This window comes from Takifugu flavidus, chromosome 6, assembly GCF_003711565.1.
Source record: "Takifugu flavidus isolate HTHZ2018 chromosome 6, ASM371156v2, whole genome shotgun sequence".
NCBI classification, from domain to species: domain Eukaryota; kingdom Metazoa; phylum Chordata; class Actinopteri; order Tetraodontiformes; family Tetraodontidae; genus Takifugu; species Takifugu flavidus.
In genome coordinates this window covers 13,104,783-13,127,961 of record NC_079525.1, presented here as the reverse complement: position 1 = coordinate 13,127,961, position 23,179 = coordinate 13,104,783, and the positions used below count along the sequence as shown (strand labels likewise).

Here is a 23,179-nt window from a genome sequence, read left to right as displayed (position 1 = left end):
AGTTCAGTCTGGACTGGGCAGAAGGTTTGGAGAACCAAGACATCAGTCTGGTGCTTCCGCTCTCATGGAGGGAGCTGAACTTGATCAGAGATGAGCTGCACAGTCTTCTCTCACTGCTTCATGTTTTCCATCCAACATTACAGAAGATCAGAGCAGAAGATCTGACTGTCTGGAAACTTCTGTTCATCTTTGATGGCCTGGATGAAAGCAGATTTTCACTGGATTTCAAAAAGCATCGGGTCATCTCTGATGTCACACAAGTATCGTCAGTTGGCGTGCTCCTGGTGAACCTCATCCAGGGGAACCTGCTTCCCTCAGCTCTCATCTGGATCACCTCCAGACCTGCAGCAGCCTATCAGATTCCTCCCTCGTGTGTTGACAGGATCACAGAAGTACGAGGCTTCACTGACTCCCAGAAGGAGGAGTACTTCAGGAGGAGGTTCAGTGATGAAGATCTGTCCAAGAGAATCATCTCACACATCAAGGCCTCCAGGAGCCTCCACATCATGTGTCTGATCCCAGTTTTCTGCTGGATCACTGCTATAGTTCTGGAGGACATGATGACCAGAGACCAGAGAGGAGAGCTGCCCAAAACCCTGACTGACCTCTACTCACACTTCCTGAGGGTTCAGATAAAGAGGAAGAAGCAGAAGTATGGAGGAAAGCAGAGACCAGAGGAACTGACTAAGGCTGACAAAGAACTCCTTCGGAAGTTGGGTCGGCTGGCGTTTGAACATCTGGAGAAAGGAAACATCATGTTCTACTCTGAAGACCTGGAGCAATGTGGACTGGACGTCTCCGAGGTGTCGGTGTACTCAGGAGTTTGTACAGAGATCTTCAAAAGAGAGAGTGTGATCTTCCAGAAATCAGTCTACTGCTTTGTTCATCTGAGCATTCAGGAGTTTCTGGCTGCCGTCTACATGTTCCACCTTTACACCATCAAGAATAAAAGGATTATGGAGTCTTTCCTAAAATATTTGAAACCAAAATCTTTTTCCTGGTTTGTTGGGTTGTTAAATTACGATCCAGCCACATCTCTTGATGACTTCCTCAGGAGAGCACTAATGGAATCTCTTGAAAGTAAAAATGGCCACCTGGACTTGTTTGTTCGCTTCCTTCATGGTCTCTCTCTTGAGTCCAATCAGAGGATCTTGGGTGGACTGTTGGATCAGACGGAGAACCACCCAGAAACCATCCAGAAGGTCCTCAACAACCTGAAGGAGGTGAACAGTGATGAAATCTCCCCAGACAGAAGCATCAACATCTTCCACTGTCTGATGGAGATGAAGGATCAGTCAGTCCATCAGGAGATCCAAGAGTTCCTGAACTCAGAGAAGAAATCAGAGAGGAGACTGTCAGAGTTCCACTGTTCAGCTCTGGCCTACCTGCTGCAGATGTCAGAGGAGGTTCTGGATGAGCTGAACCTGCAGCAGTACAACACCTCAGTGGAGGGACGACGTCGCCTGATTCCAGCTGTGAGGAACTGCAGGAAGGCCGTGTAAGTAAAGATTTTTGGGGCGTTTAAATCAACCGAGTCGATCATGTCAGGTAGCAATACCCCCTCCAGTGGTCATTCCTTCAATTCTTTATTTCCATTGCAGCGTCCATAAATTAAAAAAACAACAATTCATCCAGAAATGTTCAACACTGGCTGGATATAAGTTCAAAGTTCAATCCAGACAAACCAACATAAGACAGGAATAATAGGAGCCACAAGTTAACTGACTATCATGAAATTACTGTCATGTCATTAAATAACTTTTGTTTGTTTGTATACATCGTATTCAAACAACAGAAAAACACATTTTAACTAATGACACGTGACTATTTTGCTCCATTTGTTCAACGTAAAAACAGCCGGCCTCGTTGGTTTAAATGGGTGTTTTAGGTCTTTGTGGCGGTTCCGTTTGGAGCCTTTATGTGACCCACAAAGTTGTTTGACCCTTTCCACACCCGTTAGGTGGCAACTTCATCACTAGCAACAAAAGGTGCAGTGAAAATGATTTGAAGGAAAACAGGCAGATGTAACAGAAGCTGACGGCAATCGATGCAACCAGAGACTCTGATGTCATCGATCGGATCGCTGAATTAAGACTTGACGCACGATCGTACAAATTGGATGAGATGCAAAATATCCAAAGAGCCGATAGACAGATAAAAAGATGCATGTTTCTTTAAACCATTTGCTATAATCATTTTAAATATTGAGTAATTAAGAGCTGTTCTAAAATAAGACAAATGTTAGGAATAATTCAGTTGCATTTCAGATCTGATGGTCGTTCAAACTGTTGCTCTACGGTGTTGAATTTAGCTTTTCCAGGAAATGAGCTACATTTGTGTTTAGGTAGATTCTCAGATAAGTTGATTAGAAATCCCAAAGTTTGACTCACTATTTTTGTTTCATACACAACAGACTGTCTGATAGTGTTCTTTCAAAGAGTCATTGGGAAGTTGTGGCCTCAGCAATGACGTCAAACCCTTCTCATCTACGGGAGCTGAGCTTAAGCAAGAACCAAAACCTGACAGATTTCGCAGTAAAGTTACTGTCTTCTGCAATGATGCATCCAAACTGCAGACTGGAGACGCTCAGGTCAGGAGGCCTCTGTTGGTCTTTTCTAAATTTCTTTACATTTTCTGCTTTTCTCTTCACTTTCAGATTTAGAAATGTGTTTTTATTTGCCCCATTTATTGGTTTTCCAGGCTGTGGTGCTGCAGTTTATCAGAGATCAGCTGTGACTCTCTGGCCTCGGCGCTGAGGTCCAATCCCTCCCATCTGAGGGTTCTGGACCTGAGTGGGAACCAGCTGAAGGATCCAGCAGTGAAGCTGCTCTGTGGTTTTCTGCAGGATCCTCTCTGTGAGCTGGAGACTCTCAGGTCAGTCAGAGATGATCCAGTACTTTCCCAGGTGTAACTAGTTAGACAATAAATGTTTACATGTTTGATCTTTGTTAGAAATGTAGTGTTACAGTTCTCGGAAAAAAGACCGCAGAGGACAGATTTGCAGTATTAAATTGGTTGTGGAAATCTGCCCCATGTGAGGATGGTCATCAATGACTAGAAAGGAAGTATCAGTTGTAGATTTGTCTTGTTTTATTTTAGGCTGGCCACAAAACCGCCCAAACATTCAGACCAATCAAAAATGGTTCTTCCTGTCTTTTAAAGATCAGAAGGAAAACTAGAAAACCCCAAAAGAAAGCTGCTGCAGTGTGCCATGCCCCTTCTCTACTGAGAAAACCCATCCCAAAAAAGAGAAAAGCCCAAGTGTGAAGTGAGCACCCTGTTAAACCTTGGTACCGAAAGCCTGCAATCGTTCTCATCTTAGGTGGCTTCATTCCAGCCAGAAGCCCAACCTGCCTCCCTCTTAAGGGGCAGCAGGTCAGTCCAACCACAGAAACCTTCATGAAGATCTGAAGCTTTCAGCATCCACAATTGTTGCACCTCACTTCGATTGGAGTCCAAATCAGAAGTCAACAAGTTGATTCTACACCGATTCTACACAATGCAACCATTTTAAAAATGTTTCCATGCATAAGTTCTCACAAATTTTTATATAAATCTGTTTATTCATCCCCTCCTTCTTTTGTAATGATCATTAAAGAAAATGACCTTATTTGAGTTTTTTGTGGTTTCACAAACTTGGAAGGTATTTTGACCGACACACACTTTACATACGGTGTAGATCTTGTCCAACTGACCTGACAGAACCCAAAATACGAACATACGGCAGATAAGCCGGTGCAGGACGAGAGGTTTGTTGCTTGTAAGCTGTGTTTTGCTCTGGTACATGTTGATTTTTATTTGTCTTCTCTCAAAATAATTGTTATTTTAGACTAAGTGGCTGCAGTTTATCAGAGACCAGCTGTGATTCTGTGGCCTCAGCTCTGAAGTCCAACCTCTCCCATCTGAGGGTTCTGGACCTGAGCTACAACACGTTGCAGGATTCAGGAGTGAAGCAGCTCTGTTCTGGACTGGAGAGTCCAAACTGTAAACTGGAGAGGCTCGGGTCAGTCTTCATTTTTCTACCTATATACCAGCTGCTAAGATGGTGAAGTGAGGCTGTTCTCAACACTGCTGTGATGCACGACATTAAAAAAATTCCTTGTAATATCGTGAATTCAGGTCTGACCCAACTAAGAACTAACGTAGGTTTAGTACTGACGCAGATAACATGCAGACCTGCACCGTATAACCTTATCCTGCATTTTTCAGATTAAACTACTGCAGGTTATCAGAGATCAGCTGTGACTCTCTGGCCTCGGCTCTGAGGTCCAATCCCTCCCATCTCAGAGAACTGGACCTCAGGTTCAACCAGCTGCAGGATTCAGGAGTGAAGCTGCTCTGTGGTTTTCTCTCACTTTCCAAACTGCCGACTGGAAACTCTGAGGTAAACACCATTCTCAGAAATGTCCATTATTCCATCCGAGGGTCCTCACACTTTCTGAGTGTGTGTGTTGTGCCCAGTTCCTTCAGGAGGGAGGGCCACACGGGGACCACTTATTCATGATAAATTGATTGAAGGACAATAAAAACCAGACAGATGGTAACCAAAATTAGACAAAACTAGGTGAGGGTGCCTGGTAGACACCAGCCAACGAGGAGGGAGATGGTGAGGGAGACAGGAAGTCATCTAAGACAGGTTGTGCCTTTAAAGATGAGCCACAGGTGAGATGGATCTCCATGATGAGATGGGAGGGAAAGAGGTCGGGAGAACCTGGGAAGAGTGAGGGCCATAACAATATATAGTCTCCTGGAACAGTGCAAACCTGAGAGGTTGGAATTGTGGTAATTACATATTACTATCATTTTTCATCCTGTAACTAAATTAAATATTTACAGATCATGCCTTTGATTAACGTTTCAGATTAATACTGGTTTCACTTATAACCTTATAAAAGTTTCCCTTCTTTATTTAGATTAGAGCGCTGCAGTTTATCAGAGATCAGCTGTGGCTCTCTGGCCTCGGCGCTGAGGTCCAATCCCTCCCATCTCAGAGAACTGGACCTGAGTTGGAACCAGCTGCAGGATCCAGGAGTGAAGCTGCTCTGTGGTTTTCTCCACTTTCCAAACTGCCGACTGGAAACTCTGAGGTAAACACCATTCTCAGAAATGTCCATTATTCCATCCGAGGGTCCTCACACTTTTGAGTGTGTGTGTGTTGTGCCCAGTTCCTTCAGGAGGGAGGGCCACACGGTGACCACTTATTCATGATAAATTGATTTAAGGACAATGAAAAAGCCGAGAGATCGTAACCAAAATTAGACAGAACTAGGTGAGGGTGCCTGGTAGACACCAGCCAACGAGGAGGGAGATGGTGAGGGAGACAGGAAGTCATCTAAGACAGGTTGTGCCTTTAAAGATGAGCCACAGGTGAGATGGATCTCCATGATGAGATGGGAGGGAAAGAGGTCGGGAGAACCTGGGAAGAGTGAGGGCCATAACAATATATATTCTCCTCTGGACCGTGCAAACCTGAGAGGTTGGAATTGTGGTAATTACATATTACTATCATTTTTTAATCTGTAACTAAATTAAATATTTACAGATCATGCCTTTGATTAACGTTTCAGATTAATACTGGTTTCACTTATAACCTTATAAAAGTTTCCCTTCTTTATTTAGATTAATTCACTGCGCAGTTATCAGAGATCAGCTGTGGCTCTCTGGCCTCGGCGCTGAGGTCCAATCCCTCCCTCTCAGAGAACTGGACCTCAGCTTCAACAATCTGCAGGATTCAGGATGAAGTGCTGCTGTCTGATCTCGTAGAGAATCCACACTATGGGCTGGAGACATTGAGACAGTCAACTCCCGCTCATCTGCTGCATCACTCACTGACCACTGGTGAAGAGCATCTGTGGAAACATCTGCCGTCTACTCCGTCCATAGATGAAAAATTCAGCTTTTAAAAAGCGGTGTTGGACTTTCAGGAGCATTCAGGTGGTCGACAAAGCAGAAGCTGCTTCGCCTTGAAGTTAAAATAGTTCCTGGTATCATCGGGGTTGTGTGTATATTTAATAACACAATCTCAAGTTGTTTATTTTAAATAAAAGAACACCGTGAGGTCACCTGATAACAAACCAAACTAATTGGGGACTAAACTAATTTTTGTTGCAAGAACTTTGGCTCTTCAGAAATTTCTATGTTGGCTTCCACAGATTGTGCATCCACTAAAAACTCAGTGTTTTTGAGGAACTACCAGGAGTGGCTGGAGTGGAGGCCAATGACGCTATAGCTACATATAGGTACATATAGATCACTGCTATCCTCAACCCAAAAGACCACCAGTTGGAGCAGCAATACTAAAGATAGGAGGTTGTTGTCGTTGCACAGACGCGGAGTGATATCATGCACAAACGTGCCCTATGTTCTATATACCGTATTTTCACGACCATAGGTACTGATACTGATGTGTGTATGTCTGTGTGTTATAGTGGAAAAATCACATGTTCATATATCCTCTTTCATATGTTAAGTCACAGGTTCATATATCCTCTTTCATATGTTATTAAGTCACATGTTCATATATCCTCTTTCATGTTATTAAGTCACATGTTCATATATCCTCTTTCATATGTTATTAAGTCACATGTTCATATATCCTCTTTCATATGTTATTAAGTCACATGTTCATATATCCTCTTTCATATGTTATTAAGTCACATGTTCATATATCCTCTTTCATGTCTTATTAAGTCACATGTTCATATATCCTCTTTCATATGTTATTAAGTCACATGTTCATATATCCTCTTTCATATGTTATTAAGTCACATGTTCATATATCCTCTTTCATATGTTATTAAGTCACATGTTCATATATCCTCTTTCATATGTTATTAAGTCACATGTTCATATATCCTCTTTCATATGTTATTAAGTCACATGTTCATATATCCTCTTTTATATGTTATTAAGTCACATGTTCATATATCCTCTTTCATATGTTATTAAGTCACATGTTCATATATCCTCTTTCATATCTTATTAAGTCACATGTTCATATATCCTCTTTCATGTCTTATTAAGTCACATGTTCATATATCCTCTTCATATGTTATTAAGTCACATGTTCATATATCCTCTTTCATATGTTATTAAGTCACATGTTCATATATCCTCTTTCATATGTTATTAAGTCACATGTTCATATATCCTCTTTCAAATGTATTATTAAGTCACATGTTCATATATCCTCTTTCATATGTTATTTGTTGTGGTTCGGTTTCTGGTCGGCACTCGGACTTCTCACCTCCTCCCCTACGATCTGCCGATCTCCGAAGAGCGCTGAGCCTCCAGCGCACCTGCAGCTCGTTACGCCTAAATCAGGAAGACAATAGTTAACAGCAAACGAAATAATTAAAATAAAAAGAATAAGCTTAGAATAAGCAAGGGATTGCGCAGTACACAGTCACAGATTCTCAATTTAATTTTTATGCGCTTTTTTGTGATCTTAGATTTGATATTTTCTTAATTTGAAACGTTACTGTGTTTGCTTATGTGTTTATCTGCTTTGTGTTATGTGGCTGAGGATCAAAACATTTTTACATGTACATTTTGGCAAAAGTTAAAAATACATTTGTGTAATGCTAATAGTTTAATGTCATACTGTCGAAATATTTGCATGAGGAAGTTTATGTAATGACATTTTGGGTAGAAATAAAGTTGATGAGTCCTTATATTTCTGTTAAGTTTAAATGTTTTTTTTTTTTTTTTACTCTTTATTTGCGTATTTGAATTAAACTTGAACGCAGTTGTCGTCTCCTTTGTTTACTTCCGGTTACTGTCTCTATTTTCCGGTCCCGTGAGCTAACTCTCGCTAGCTTGTCACTGACGGTGGTTGTCAGCGCAGCATCAGCGAGTCTCCAGCCCGGACGCGGCTGCCTGGACAAGGTGAGCTGGATGACCCGGAGAAGCGTCCTTTTAGTCCGTTTTTGCGAGGATGACAGAACGGGAACCTTTGGGCAGGTCCTGTGAAGTTGGACACGTCGGTGATTGAGAAGTGGAAGGAAAACGACCCTTAAATAGCTTTTTAGGACTTAAATGACAGATATCACAGAAAAAGCTCATCAATACTGTAAATGAGCCAGACTTGCTGGTCAAACCAGCTTTTGTAGGAAATCTGACCTCGTTTTAAGTTTTTTAATTGCATTTCTTTAAACTCTTAGAACACAGAGGAACTCTTGTATTGGGGGCAGAAAAGGTACATTTTTATCTGGTAAAATTCAGTCAAAAGAGCACTAAAAGCATGAATAAACTGAATCATGTAGATTCTAATGACATAAGCTGGAGCTCCTACAGTTACAGCCCATAATGAGACTGCAACTGTTTCTGTCAAAGTGAACTTTTATACAGTTTACATTCTGCAGATTTCTGTCAAATTTCAATGCAAACATTCACGTTAATCGATATAATAGAAATCTGTTACACATCATGGATCAGTCAGTAATCTTGGACAACAGCAACGTTTAATCCTGGATCACTGCTCGATATATTTAAATGAACAAAGACAGCTGATACTGATTTAAGGCAGAATTTGTGCATTTTGATGATCACATTCATTGGATTTTTAACCACTGATGGAAACATATTGATTCATTTAAATCAGGGGTGTCAAAGTCAAATGGACGGAGGGCCAAATAAAAATGTAGCTCCAAGCCGAGGGCCAGACTGATTGAATGTTCGTTGAATAATTTTAAAATGACCACATATAGTCTAGTGCAGGGGTCACCAACCTTTTTGAAACCGAGAGCTACTTCCTGGTACTGAATAATGTGAAGGGCTACCAGTTTGATACACACTTCTGAAATAGCCAATTTGCTCAATTTACCTTTAACTAAATGTCATTATTAATACCATATTGGCCTGAATAGAAGACGGTGTTTTTTGCATTGAAATAAGACTGAAAAAGAGGGGGTCCTTATAATCAGGGTCGTCTTATATTCGGGCCAATACGGTGGATCCAGTCCATTAGGGCCTCAGTCCGACCGGGATTTCCTAAAACACAAGCTCAGGACGAAGCTAATGCTGGTGCACAACTGGACCTTACTGGTCTGACAATGTTCAAAATAAATTAAAAATACATTAAATATATCAGTCGGTGCACAATGAATTTGACACGGTTCTGCTTTATCGATTGAATGAGTGACATTGAATATTTATTGATCTAATCAAGTGTTCTCTTTGTTTCCAGCACCTTCGCAACAGGAAAAAATACATTTCACATTGGAGATGTGGAACCAGAGAAGGATCCAAACGCTGCGGAATAGGCTTCCTCCTCAAATGGGGTGAAATCCGTAAATGTCTGGTCAGGGCGAAGTCGCGGCCCAGGCTTTGGTCGGCCGGGTCCATTTCCCCACTTTCTTGTCTTTCTCGCTCCTCCTGTGAGGGACGAAGGTGAAGAGTGGGAATAGAAGAAATTCTGCTGAGCCAAGAGAACTTGTTGACCACCTCACCTCGGGGCTTCCCATTAAAACTCTACGAGGGAGCTGGATCTCTCTCGGGTCTGGACCCCCTCCAGGATCTTATACACCATCGACCGGCAGAACTTTTCCGTCACTGTCTTTTCCAGCCTTGTCTGTTTGTGCGACAAGAACGGGGTGAAAATGGACCGGCGGGATGGGAAAATCCCTGAAAGGCTCAAAGGCTTTGATCATACGACACCTCCAGGTGGCGCCGGAGCTCTGCCGTCCTGTCCTCGGACACAGCGAACCCCATGAGCGTCACCTGCACCGAGGCCCCCTGCAACAGCACCGGGTTGGTTTGGAGCTGCCACGACTCCGTGTGGAGGCCCGGCACCCCGGATTTAAACATCAGGTCTATTTGTGGGTGACGCGCGGAAGGATCACACCTGTGACGGGAGGACACGGCATGACGGGGGGACGGGGGGACTCAGGACGCCTGGTCGGGGGCCGCACGTACCTGAGGACTGGTTGAAGTAGAAGCAGCTGCGCCTTCTGTGTGAGAGCAGGTGCGACAGGCTGGAGGAGACGTCCAGCTGCTGCCAGCTGTAGAAGATGGACGTGTTGCCCTCGTTGCGCAGCTCCAGGCGGGATGAGGCCACTTCTCCCGGCGAGGCTTCAAAGAAGATGGTGGAGTTGATCCCCGTCCCCCTTCCACACAGACAAAAGCCCTTCGATTATATTTAACTTATTATGTGGATCGCTCCTGTTTAGCAATAAGATGTATTTAACATTTAACAGACAGAACCGGACTATATTTACAACCTGCCGCACGCTTCAGTGCTGTTGCTAAACTTTGGACGTTTCTTAGTCCTGATGGGTTTGAGTCCATTTGGAACGGACCAACTTTGCACAGCGGACATTCATCGAGGTGGAACTAGTTTAAAGAGACGGTCTAAAGCTCACGACAAGGGTGGCGTGCGCGGCGGCCGGACCTGGTAGTTGGTTGAGTTTCCTGTCCATTGAGCCAGTTGACCGCAGAACCTCAGGGCTGGAACTGGAGGGTCGGTCTGAGCACCATGACACTGCGCTGGTGGATCCCTGTGGAAGTCAAAGAAACCGGTGCTGACGTCTGTACTTTTGAGGAGTTGTTGCATGGGAATTTTCTAGTTTTGCCCTCACTGATTGTGTTTCATTGTGTTTGAGGAGGGAGCAGAAGGTGCTGATTCTTTAGATTAGCCGGGTTCTGGATGGGGTGTCGGTCAGGACACATCAATGAGAAGAGTTCAGTGGGTTCTAGTTCTATAGTTGCTGCTGCGGCTGAAGGCAATGCGTACCAGCAACATCAGTTGTAATGGAATCTAACGCGCTTGTAATGTCTGTTGCTTTCCATCAAAGCTTCTTTGATCTTTCATCCCTGAAAAACCTCACCTGGATTGTTTGGTAGAACCAAGAACCTCCAGCCCACCGCTGTCCAGTACTGAAGAGGAGCTACAGGAGGGTCCATGTTCGGTCCTAAACCACCTGATAAAAGCACAATCAAGTCAATGCAAACTCATTTTGGCCACAAAATTGTAGAAATGTTACATATTTACGTCCCTCTTTGAGGTCTATGAAGCCCGAGACGCGCAGATTACAGCCCTTTTGAACAGGGCAGCGCTGAGTTGGAGCTTTATCACTTCATACCTGGATGAAGATGATTCGGTAACTCAGTTTCGTTCAAAACGCCCCAGAAATCGAACGCGACTCGCGTCAGAGCGCCGCGCTCAGCGTCCGTTTACCCGTAACTATGGCAACGGAGCGTGGAAAACCCAAAGCAGGAACCGCTACTGCAGTTTACCAACGAGGAACGAAATAAAAATATATAATTTATACCAATTATATAACTAAATTACTTACACACACACACACACACACACACACACACACACAGCCCTGGTGTCCCAGGTTGGCCTGCTGGATTACGGCGGTGTGTGTCGGTGCGCCCCCTGCCGGTTGGCTCCCGCAACTGCTATCGGGGGAGGGAGTTGAGGCGTGCGGGCTGCAGCCAATTAACCAGGTAAACTGCTGCGGTTTTAGTGCCGTTTTCCTGTTACTGCTCATGTTGGCTTCGTTTCTTTTAAGGCTTCTCATAGGCCGCTGTTTGGCCTGTCGTGCCTCTTGGTTTCGTTGGTTTTCTTTTCTGCTGGTGTGTTTTTAATTCTGCGTTTCTCAGACATTTCGTAAACAGCGGTTCGGTTGCGTTTAACTTACACCCTGACCTGCCCGCGGAGCCTTCTGACCCGTAGGTTAGTACGGCAGTTATTGCGGAGGCCCAATGAGCTTGAACATAGACATGTGGTTGTTTTTTATTTGACCGGTTTGCATTAGTATCGTTAGTATTTAAGGGTGCAGTGACCGTTGTTACCACTAGTGGGCGGACTTTCCCTCTATTTCGCTGCAGCCCTGAGGTTTGGACTTTACACTTTCCCTTTCCCGAGCTATGCACACTTTTTAAAAAAAACTTTATCAAGAAGTAAATTAATTCATTGTGTATTTATCTGTGCCTCAGATGGTGAGGAAAAAGTAGTCTTTAGATGCAAGTCCTCAGGTGATGAGTAGCTTCCTCAAGATCTGCCACTTGCACCTTTGCTGGTTTTGCCACCTGCCAGGTCGTTGACTTAAGTGACCATTTTCTTCCACGGAGCCTCCGTGTTGGCAGTGCAGCATATCTCATATCCTCAGAGGATTTCTGCAGTTTCCACCCTGTTTATCACCAGCTCGTAAGAGTCTGCCACCTTCTTCCTTTCTTGGAATGGACTCTAAATCTGTGGTCTCCGGTGGTTCAGCAGCAGCCCCTCCATGGTCTTCATCACATGTGGCATTTAGCAGACTGGGAGACTATAAGATGGTTTCCACAGACCCTCTGATTCAGCATGATGTGCTGCAGAAGCCCATTGCACCGACTCTCAGGAGTCGAGCGAAACTCCATCTGGACCTGCTGCTTTGGGATGAGGCCTCCTCAGCTACAGGTAGTTTCACAAAGCTGTTATTGACGGCCTAAACACGTTTCCACCCTGAAGTGATGAGGCTGAAGGACCATTTACTAGCGATGGCTGTTAAAGGGTAGATGTTCAGATGAGCTCATCTCCAGGCGCCTGGTTCCGTCTCTCTTCCTAGTGATCCTGCTGGTTTTCCTGTCGCTGCTTTAAAAGTCTGCAGTGAATTTTTTTCTTTTTCATTTGGAAGACAAAATGTTCAACATGATAATTTTTGAAGAGATGAAAATACGACACTAGAGGTCAGAAGGTTGGGCGGAAGTTTTCTTGTCTTGTGGAAGGATGAAACCTTTTAACTCTGACAGTTCAAAGCTGAAGAATGAGATGATCCTCCCCAAAGGGATGGCGAGGTCCAGACAATAAACCTGAGTGTTTTTGTGTCCGATTATTAACATGTTCCATGCTTTTCCTTCTGCAACAGTTCATCACACCTGCTCAGTGAAACCTCGGTGTAAAGGAGGTGAAGCCGTGCCTCAGTGACTCTACTTTGGTGTTTTAGAAACTAACAGTTATTAGATGAATATACAGTGCGCACGTACGCGCAAACGTGTGTATAAACACTTAATACACGTGTGTGCATGTATGTAGACTTTTTAGTACTTTGGGTTCATATACTTTTTAGTATTTTGCAGATTCGTGTCTGTATATAAACCAGATCCTCCTGTAATAAAGAACTAAAGGCTGACTGTTGTCACGTGACCTGTCTCCGTCTGTTCCATGATGGAACCTGCCTGGAACATCTGGTCCACAGAAAGCAAAACAGCTCACAGAACTGGCCCAGTTTAGACCCAAAAATGACAATAAATAATGAAAATGTGTGACACAGTAGAAAAATGGACGAACTTTCTATTGGTCATTGACAGTTTCACTCATCGTCATCAGAATGCATCAAAAATATTTAAACCAACAAACTACACACAGAACCGCAAAGTTTAGAGCTTAAAGGGAGCGACAGGTGAAGATTTAAAGCTCAACGCAGCTGAAGAAGTTCCAAAAAGAGAAATATCATGTGGTGCTTTACCGCCACCCGGTGGACACGCGTGGAACTGCAGACAATAGTTAAACGCGCTCCGACACATTCTGACCTCTGCTGCTCCTCCTGGACTCCAGGGCTGCAGAAATATGCTGCTTTTACAAGTCTTTCAAAATCTGTGAGGCATCATAAATCTTATTTATTTAGCTAGGTTGAATAACGGTGGAGAATGGTGTCCGAAAAGCGTCTTTATTTTAAAGTGAACAAGAACAGTTCGGTCCGCGTTCACAGAGAGGCGGAGAGACCTCGAGAGAGTCCAAAACAAGTCCGCAAGGAAAACTAATAGTCAAGCCACAGAAGTCAGGGTTTGGCGATGAGGCCGAAAACACTCCGCCGCTGGCAGACGGGAGTTCTGTCCTTAAATCTAACGGGAGATTGAAGAGAGACCGCAGGTGCGTGTGTCTGCGGGGCCAGCTGTGGCTGATGAGCGGCTCCTCCACGCCCCCTGCAGGTAGACACCAGCAACAACGTTCCCAGAAACTGGGAACCCAACAAACGAGTTTTTCAAAGTATTCCTTTCAGACTAAGCAGGAAGACTGAAGACCGACAAGGTGAGTAAACGAAGAGCATTATTGAAAAGAATTGACATTTTTGTGTTGGAGATAAAATCAAGATTTGAATCAACTAGACGTTATATTTAGTTTTAGCACAAAACATCATTATACATTATAAATGAATCGGTCTTATTTAACTTTCTTATAGTCTGGCTTTAGTTATAGTTGAATAGTCTTTCTAAGTGAAGTTTAGTTTATGTTTCTGCTCTTTGCTACTGATCCTAAAAGAACTTTAAACCCTCCCAGAATGCTTTAATGGTAGTAATATATACGCCATAAAGCTGTTGATTAGGTTTTAAAAGTGAAAGTATTCTCTTCAGACGAAGCAGGAAGAGCGACATTTTTGTGACAGGTGAAAAGCTCTTAGAGTTATTAGAGTTGTTCAACAGTCCAGGTTACAGCTGGATATTTTGTTATTACCTGTCAAACAACATCTAATCGTGTGCAAATTAACATCTCTCAGCCGGACCAATTTGAGACAATAACTTTCAAAATAAGTAAATAAATAAATCCACACAGGATCACAGGACAGCAACAGGATTTTTGGTTCATGTTGCACGTTTTCTCACAGTGGTTTATTGTTCTATGTTGTGGAACCACTGTGAAAGAAATGCAGGAGTGGGTGTCATTTCTTTCATCTATTTTAAATAGAGCAGTGATCTTGGAGAACTTGGATCATAGAAATAATTGAAGAGGGGAACAAATGAGGGAGTTAAAAAGTCCTGACTAGTATGTTTATGTAGCACCAAATAATTTATTGGTTGAGCTGAAGACAGTCCTTTCACCATGTTGGCCTGTGGAAAACCAGTGTTGTCGGGCCCGATGGACCAGCGTCCCCGTCGTTGCCGGACCACCGTTGGCCACCAGTTGGGTTTGGGATCAAAGTGGGGGCGTTTCCTGTATCCGGTTCTCCTCACGGATCCATGACTACAACATGTTGCTGCAAGTGCAGAGACGTTTGCTCTGGAAAGAACTTTAGAGCACATTCAGTGCTGCAGGATGAGGGGCTGGAAAAGGTGCCAGTTCTTTTCTCACTGCAGGGAACAGTTAAAAAAAGCAGCTTAAACTCTGAAAACATGAAAATTATACAGAGACATCATTGATTTATTGATTCAGTTGTTATTCAGAATGATTAGAAATGTTCCTGTTTGATAAAAATGCAGTGAATTGGGATTATTTAACTACAACCTCTACAGATTATTTACCTTCATCACAGTCTCATCACTATTTCTGATGTTTCCTCTCAGGATGGACGAGGACAGAGCAGAGTCCACAGTGCCCAGTGTGTGTCCCTGAAGAGTGACTGGTCCAAATATAGAATATAGACTTCAGAAGTTCAGACAAAATGTAAGAAAACTAAAGCGTGATGATTAGTACATACTTAATGTGAATATTGTTGATTAGAAACAAGAATTGAAATGAATTCAGACATAAATGCTGGAACAATATTGAGTCTTGATCAGGTTCTTTCATCCTATAAATCAAAGGACTAATAGAGATGTGTTTCATAGTGAGAGGGGGGAGCACATCCTATCAAACTGGGACCAGTCAGCTCCACCAGGAGAGTCCTCTTGTTCACAATCTGGAAGCAGATCTGGAGATGCTGAAATGAAGCCCAAACAAGTAAAATTGTTCAATATAAAATTGAACTTGTGATGTCATGAATTTGTAGTTGTGTTGATGATTTATGATAGATGGAAATCATTGGTTTACTTATTTTCAGGAGGTGATCTGCAGGAGCTGATAGAAGGTCATAAGATCAGTCTGAAGAGAAGATGTGAACATGTGACTGAAGGAACTAATGAAGCAGGAAGTGGAACCCTGCTGAACAAGATCTACACTGAGCTCTACATCACTGAGGGACAAAGTGAGGAGGTGGACACACAACATGAGGTGAGACAGCTTGAGAGAACCTCCAAGAAGAACATCCAGGACACTCCAATCAAGTGCCAGGACATCTTCAAAGTCTTATCTGAGCAACAGAGACACATCAGAGTGGTTCTGACCAACGGTGTCGCCGGCGTTGGAAAAACCTTCTCAGTGCAGAAGTTCAGTCTGGACTGGGCAGAAGGTTTGGAGAACCAAGACATCAGTCTGGTGTTTCCGCTCTCATGGAGGGAGCTGAACTTGATCAGAGATGAGCAGCACAGTCTTCTCTCACTGCTTCATGTTTTCCATCCAACATTACAGAAGATCAGAGCAGAAGATCTGACTGTCTGGAAACTTCTGTTCATCTTTGATGGCCTGGATGAAAGCAGATTTTCACTGGGTTTCAACAAGCATCAGGTCATCTCTGATGTCACACAAGAATCGTCAGTTGAGGTGCTCCTGGTGAACCTCATCCAGGGGAACCTGCTTCCCTCAGCTCTCATCTGGATCACCTCCAGACCTGCAGCAGCCTATCAGATTCCTCCCTCGTGTGTTGACAGGATCACAGAAGTACGAGGCTTCACTGACTCCCAGAAGGAGGAGTACTTCAGGAGGAGGTTCAGTGATGAAGATCTGTCCAAGAGAATCATCTCACACATCAAGGCCTCCAAGAGCCTCCACATCATGTGTCTGATCCCAGTTTTCTGCTGGATCACTGCTATAGTTCTGGAGGACATGATGACCAGAGACCAGAGAGGAGAGCTGCCCCAAACCCTGACTGACCTCTACTCACACTTCCTGAGGGTTCAGATAAAGAGGAAGAAGCAGAAGTATGGAGGAGAGCAGAGACCAGAGGAACTGACTGAGGCTGATAAAGAACTCCTTCTGAAGTTGGGTCGGCTGGCGTTTGAACATCTGGAGAAAGGAAACATCATGTTCTACTCTGAAGACCTGGAGCGATGTGGACTGGACGTCTCCGAGGTGTCGGTGTACTCAGGAGTTTGTACAGAGATCTTCAAAAGAGAGAGTGTGATCTTCCAGAAATCAGTCTACTGCTTTGTTCATCTGAGCATTCAGGAGTTTCTGGCTGCCGTCTACATGTTCCACTGTTACACCATCAAGAATAAAAGGATTATGGAGTCTTTCCCAAAATATTTGAAACCAAAATCTTCTTCCAGGTTTGTTGGGTTGTTAAATAACGATCCAGCCACATCTCTTGATGTCTTCCTCAGGAGAACACTAATGGAATCTCTCGAAAGTAAAAATGGCCACCTGGACTTGTTTGTTCGCTTCCTTCATGGTCTCTCTCTGGAGTCCAATCAGAGGATCTTGGGTGGACTGTTGGATCAGATGGAGAACCACCCAGAAACCATCCAGAAGGTCCTCAAAACTGAAGGAGGTCAACAGTGATGAAATCTCCCCAGACAGAAGCATCAACATCTTCCACTGTCTGATGGAGATGAAGGATCAGTCAGTCCATCAGGAGATCCAAGAGTTCCTGAAGTCAGAGAAGAAATCAGAGAGGAGACTGTCAGAGATCCACTGTTCAGCTCTGGCCTACCTGCTGCAGATGTCAGAGGAGGTTCTGGATGAGCTGAACCTGCAGCAGTACAACACCTCAGATGAGGGACGACGTCGCCTGATTCCAGCTGTGAGGAACTGCAGGAAGGTCGTGTAAGTAAAGATTTCTGGGGCCGGACATCGGCGTTTAAATCAACCGAGTCGATCATGTCAGGTATCAATACCCCCTCCAGTGGTCATTCCTTCAATTCTTTGTTTCCATTGCAGCGTCCATAAATTAAAAAACAACAAACAATTAATTCAGAAATGTTCAACACTGGCTGGATATAAGTTGAAAGTTCAATCCAGACAAACCAACATAAGGCAGGAATAATAGGAGCCACAAGTTAACTTACTATCATGAAATTACTGTCATGTCATTAAATAACTTTTGTTTGTTTGTATACATCGTTTTCAAACAACAGAAAAACACATTTTAACTAATGACACGTGACTATTTTGCTTCATTTGTTCAACGTAAAAACAGCCGGCCTCGTTGGTTTAAATGGGTGTTTTACGTCTTTGTGGCGGTTACATTTGGAGCCTTTATGTGACCCACAAAGTTGTTTGACCCTTTCCACGCCCGTTAGGTGGCAACTTCATCACTAGCAAAAAAAGGTGCAGTGAAAATGATTTGAAGGAAAACAGGCAGATGTAACAGAAGCTGAGGGCAATCGATGCAACCAGAGACTCTGATGTCATCGATCGGATCGCTGAATTAAGACTTGACGCACGATCGTACAAATTGTATGAAATGCAAAATATCCAAAGAGCCGATAGACAGATAAAAAGATGCACGTTTCTTTAAACCATTTGCTACAATCATTTTAAATATTGAGTAATTATGAGCTGTTCTAAAATAAGACAAATGTTAAGAATAATTCAGTTGCATTTCAGATCTGATGGTCATTCAAACTGTTGCTCTACGGTGTTGAATTTAGCTTTTCCAGGAAATGAGCTACATTTGTGTTGAGGTAGATTCTCAGATAAGTTGATTAGAAATCCCAAAGTTTGATTCACTATTTTTGTTTCATACACAACAGACTGTCTGATAGTTTTCTTTCAAAGAGTCATTGGGAAGTTGTGGCCTCAGCAATGACGTCAAACCCTTCTCATCTACGGGAGCTGAGCTTAAGCTGGAACCAAAGCCTGACAGATGCTGGAGTAAAGTTACTGTGTTCTGCAATGATGCATCCAAACTGCAGACTGGAGACGCTCAGGTCAGGAGGCCTCTGTTGGTCTTTTCTAAATTTCTTTACATTTTCTGCTTTTCTCTTCACTTTCAGATTTAGAAATGTGTTTTTATTTGCCCCATTTATTGGTTTTCCAGGCTGTGGTGCTGCAGTTTATCAGAGATCAGCTGTGACTCTCTGGCCTCGGCGCTGAGGTCCAGTCCCTCCCATCTGAGGGTTCTGGAGCTGAGTCAGAACCAGCTGAAGGATCCAGCAGTGAAGCTGCTCTGTGGTTTTCTCCAGGATCCTCTCTGTAAGCTGGAGACTCTCAGGTGAGTCAGAGATGATCCAGTACTTTCCCAGGTGTAACTAGTTAGACAATAACTGTTTACATGTTTGATCTTTGTTATAAACGTAGTGTTACAGTTCTCGGAAAAAGACCACACAGGATAGATTTGCAGTATTAAATTGGTTGTGGAAATCTGCCCCATGTGAGGATGGTCATCAATGACTAGAAAGGAAGTATCAGTTGTAGATTTGTCTTGTTTTATTTTAGGCTGGCCACAAAACCGCCCAAACATTCAGACCAATCAAAAATGGTTCTTCCTGTCTTTTAAAGATCAGAAGGAAAACTAGAAAACCCAAAAAGAAAGCTGCTGCAGTGTGCCATGCCCCTTCTCTACTGAGAAAACCCATCCCAAAAAAGAGAAAAGCCCAAGTGTGAAGTGAGCACCCTGTTGAACCTTGGTACCGAAAGCCTGCAATCATTCTTATCTTAGTAGGCTTCATTCCAGCCAGAAGCCCAAACCTGCCTCCCTCTTAAAGGGGCAGCAGGTCAGTCCAACCACAGAAACCAATGTTTTCTGGCAGCATTGAGCTTGCAGTGGGGCAATCAAACACACTGTGGGGTGGCTCTCTTTCCTTTTCTCATCTGGAGAACAAGTGACACCAGCTGCCAATCATTGTTGGAGAAATGTGCAGTCAGGGGAACTATGCGTCCAGACTATAGCCGCCCTTCCAGCATCCAGCAGTGTCTAAAACCTTTGATTTGGTTTCACCAGAGAGTGTAGGGATTGCAGGGCCGCTGCAGCATCGCCCACAAGCTATCAGAGTGGGTCGCTTTGTCCCAACTCCTGACAAGAGTTGAGTGCTATTGAGAAATGTGGTCTCACAAACTTGGAAGGTATTTTGACCTACACACACTTTACATACGGTGTAGATCTTGTCCAACCGCCCTGAAAGAACCCAAAATACGAACATACGGCAGATAAGCCGGTGCAGGACGAGAGGTTTGTTGCTTGTAAGCTGTGTTTTGCTCTGGTACATGTGATTTTTTATTTTCTTCTCTCAAAATAATTGTTATTTTAGACTAAGTGGCTGCAGTTTATCAGAGACCAGCTGTGATTCTGTGGCCTCAGCTCTGAAGTCCAACCTCTCCCATCTGAGGGTTCTGGACCTGAGCCACAACACGTTGCAGGATTCAGGAGTGAAGCGGCTCTGTTCTGGACTGGAGAGTCCAAACTGTAAACTGGAGACGCTCAGGTCAGTCTTCATTTTTCTACCTATATACCAGCTGCTAAGATGGTGAAGTGAGGCTGTTCTCAACACTGCTGTGATGCACGACATTAAAGAAATTCTTGTAATATCGTGAATTCAGGTCTGACCCAACTAAGAACTAACGTAGGTTTAGTACTGACGCAGATAACATGCAGACCTGCACCGTATAACCTTATCCTGCATTTTTCAGATTGCGTTACTGCAGTTTATCAGAGATCAGCTGTGACTCTCTGGCCTCGGCGCTGAGGTCCAATCCCTCCCATCTCAGAGAACTGGACCTGAGTCACAACCAGCTGCAGGATTCAGGAGTGAAGCTGCTCTGTGGTTTTCTCCACTTTCCAAACTGCCGACTGGAAACTCTGAGGTAAACACCATTCTCAAAAATGTCCATTATTCCATCCGAGGGTCCTCACACTTTCTGAGTGTGTGTGTTGTGCCCAGTTCCTTCAGGAGGGAGGGCCACACGGGGACCACTTATTCATGATAAATTGATTTAAGGACAATGAAAAAGCCCACAGATGGAAACCAAAATTAGACAAAACTAGGTGAGGGTGCCTGGTAGACACCAGCCAACGAGGAGGGAGATGGTGAGGGAGACAGGAAGTCATCTAAGACAGGTTGTGCCTTTAAAGATGAGCCACAGGTGAGATGGATCTCCATGATGAGATGGGAGGGAAAGAGGTCGGGAGAACCTGGGAAGAGTGAGGGCCATAACAATATATATTCTCCTTTGGAACAGTGCAAACCTGAAAGGTTGGAATTGTGGTAATTACATATTACTATCATTTTTAACCTGTAACTAAATTAAATATTTACAGATCATGCCTTTGATTAATGTTCAGATTAATACTGGTTTCACTTATAACCTTATAAAAGTTTCCCTTTTATTTAGATTAGGAGCTGCAGCTTATCAGAGATCAGCTGTGACTCTCTGGCCTCGGCGCTGAGGTCCAATCCCTCCCATCTCAGAGAACTGGACCTGAGTGAGAACCAGCTGCAGGATTCAGGAGTGAAGCTGCTGTCTGATCTCGTAGAGAATCCAGACTATGGGCTGGAGACATTGAGACGGTAGCTGGTTGAAGCCAGTCAACTCCCGCTCATCTGCTGCATCACTCACTGACCACTGGTGAAGAGCATCTGTGGAAACATCTGCCGTCTACTCCGTCCATAGATGAGAAATTTTTTAAAAAGCGGTGTTGGACTTTCAGGAGCTCAGTCGATGGTCGACAAAGCAGAAGCTGCTTCGCCTTGAAGTTAAAATAGTTCCTGGTATCATCGGGGTTGTGTGTATATTTATATAACACAATCTCAAGTTGTTTATTTTAAATAAAAGAACACCGTGAGGTCACCGGATAACAAACCAAACTAATTGGGGACTAAACTAATTTTTGTTGCAAGAACTTTGGTTCTTCAGAAATTTCTATGTTGGCTTCCACAGATTGTGCATCCACTAAAAACTCAGTGTTTTTGAGGAACTACCAGGAGTGGCTGGAGTTGAGGCCAATGATGCTATAGCTACATATAGGTACATATAGATCACTGCTATCCTCAACCCAAAAGACTACCAGTTGGAGCAGCAATACTAAAGATAGGAGGTTGTGGTCGTTGCACAGACGCGGAGTGATATCACGCACAAACTATGTTCTATATACCGTATTATCGCAACCATAGGTACTGATACTGATGTGTGTATGTCTGTGTGTTATAGTGGAAAAATCACATGTTCATATATCCTCTTTCATATGTTATTAAGTCACATGTTCATATATCCTCTTTCATATGTTATTAAGTCACATGTTCAGTGAGCAGCTGCTCCACCCTCGCTGTGTGAAGGAGAGGTATCGTAGATCTTTCCTGCCGGCTGCTGTCAGACTGCACAATAAACAGAAACCCGCTAACACAATCTGAAATATATATTCTGATATGTATATGTATTCACCCTCTGTACTATGTACAGGTACACAGAGGCCGAGTATCCATTTATCTGGATTATTGTAAATATACATCCTCTTTGTATATTCCATTTGATTTCTATTTGATTTTATCTTATTTTTCTCTGAGTGCTCTTGTTGCTGTTGTTGCACTGTAAATTTCCCCGTGTGGGACAATAAAGGATCTGAATCTGAATCAGAATATATCCTCTTTCATATGTTATTAAGTCACATGTTCATATATCCTCTTCTTTCAAATGTATTTGTTGTGGTTCGGTTTCTGGTCGGCACTCGGACAGGAACGACATTTTGTGATCTTAGATTTGATATTTTCTTAATTTGAAACGTTGCTGTGTTTGCTTATGTGTTTATCTGCTTTGTGTTATGTGACTGAGGATCAAAACATTTTTACATGTACATTTTGGCAAAAGTTAAAAATACATTTGTGTAATGCTAATAGTTTAATATCATACTGTCGAAATATTTGCATGAGGAAGTTTATGTAATGAAAACTACATTTTGGGTAGAAATAAAGTTGATGAGTCCTTATATTTTCTGTTAAGTTTAAATGTTTTTGTTTTTTATTTTACTCTTTATTTGCATATTTGAATGAAACTTGAACGCAGTTGTCGGCTCCTTTGTTTACTTCCGGTTACTGTCGCTAGTTTCCGGTCCCGTGAGCTAACTCTCGCTAGCTTGTCACTGACGGTGGTTGTCAGCGCAGCATCAGCGAGTCTCCAGCCCGGACGCGGCTGCCTGGACAAGGTGAGCTGGATGACCCGGAGAAGCGTCCTTTTAGTCCGTTTTGCGAGGATGACAGAAACGGGAACCTTTGGGCAGGTCCTGTGAAGTTGGACACGTCGGTGATTGAGAAGTGGAAGGAAAACGACCCTTAAATAGCTTTTTAGGACTAGGAAATGACAGATATCACAGAAAAAGAGCTCATCAATAACTGTAAATGAGCCAGACTTGCTGGTCAAACCAGGCTTTTGTAGGAAATCTGGCCTCGTTTTAAGTTTTTTAAATGCATTTCTTTAAACTCTTAGAACACAGAGGAACTCTTGTATTGG

At 43.3% G+C, this 23,179-nt stretch overlaps 1 protein-coding gene and 1 long non-coding RNA gene across 6 annotated transcripts in view; one reads left to right on the top strand and one right to left on the bottom strand.

Moving 5' to 3' along the window:
- Positions 1 to 23,179, top strand: part of LOC130527055 (NACHT, LRR and PYD domains-containing protein 12-like) — an 86,377-nt gene that overhangs the window by 28,236 nt on the left and 34,962 nt on the right. For 2 of the 5 annotated variants that reach the window (XM_057035144.1, XM_057035145.1), the window contains exons 11-12: positions 2,701 to 2,874; positions 3,830 to 4,003. In XM_057035144.1, the coding sequence (XP_056891124.1) occupies positions 2,701 to 2,874; positions 3,830 to 4,003 (348 nt within the window). Of the gene's footprint in view, positions 1 to 2,700; positions 2,875 to 3,829; positions 4,004 to 6,476; positions 7,676 to 20,368; positions 20,887 to 23,179 lie in introns of those variants that run through there. The other 3 variants (XR_008950923.1, XR_008950924.1, XM_057035146.1) reach the window with 2 other exon arrangements.
- Positions 9,449 to 10,094, bottom strand: LOC130527058 (uncharacterized). Its single transcript, XR_008950926.1, has 3 exons — positions 9,916 to 10,094; positions 9,658 to 9,844; positions 9,449 to 9,571 (listed from the first exon to the last, which is right to left on the bottom strand). It is a non-coding gene; the product is annotated as an uncharacterized LOC130527058 (long non-coding RNA).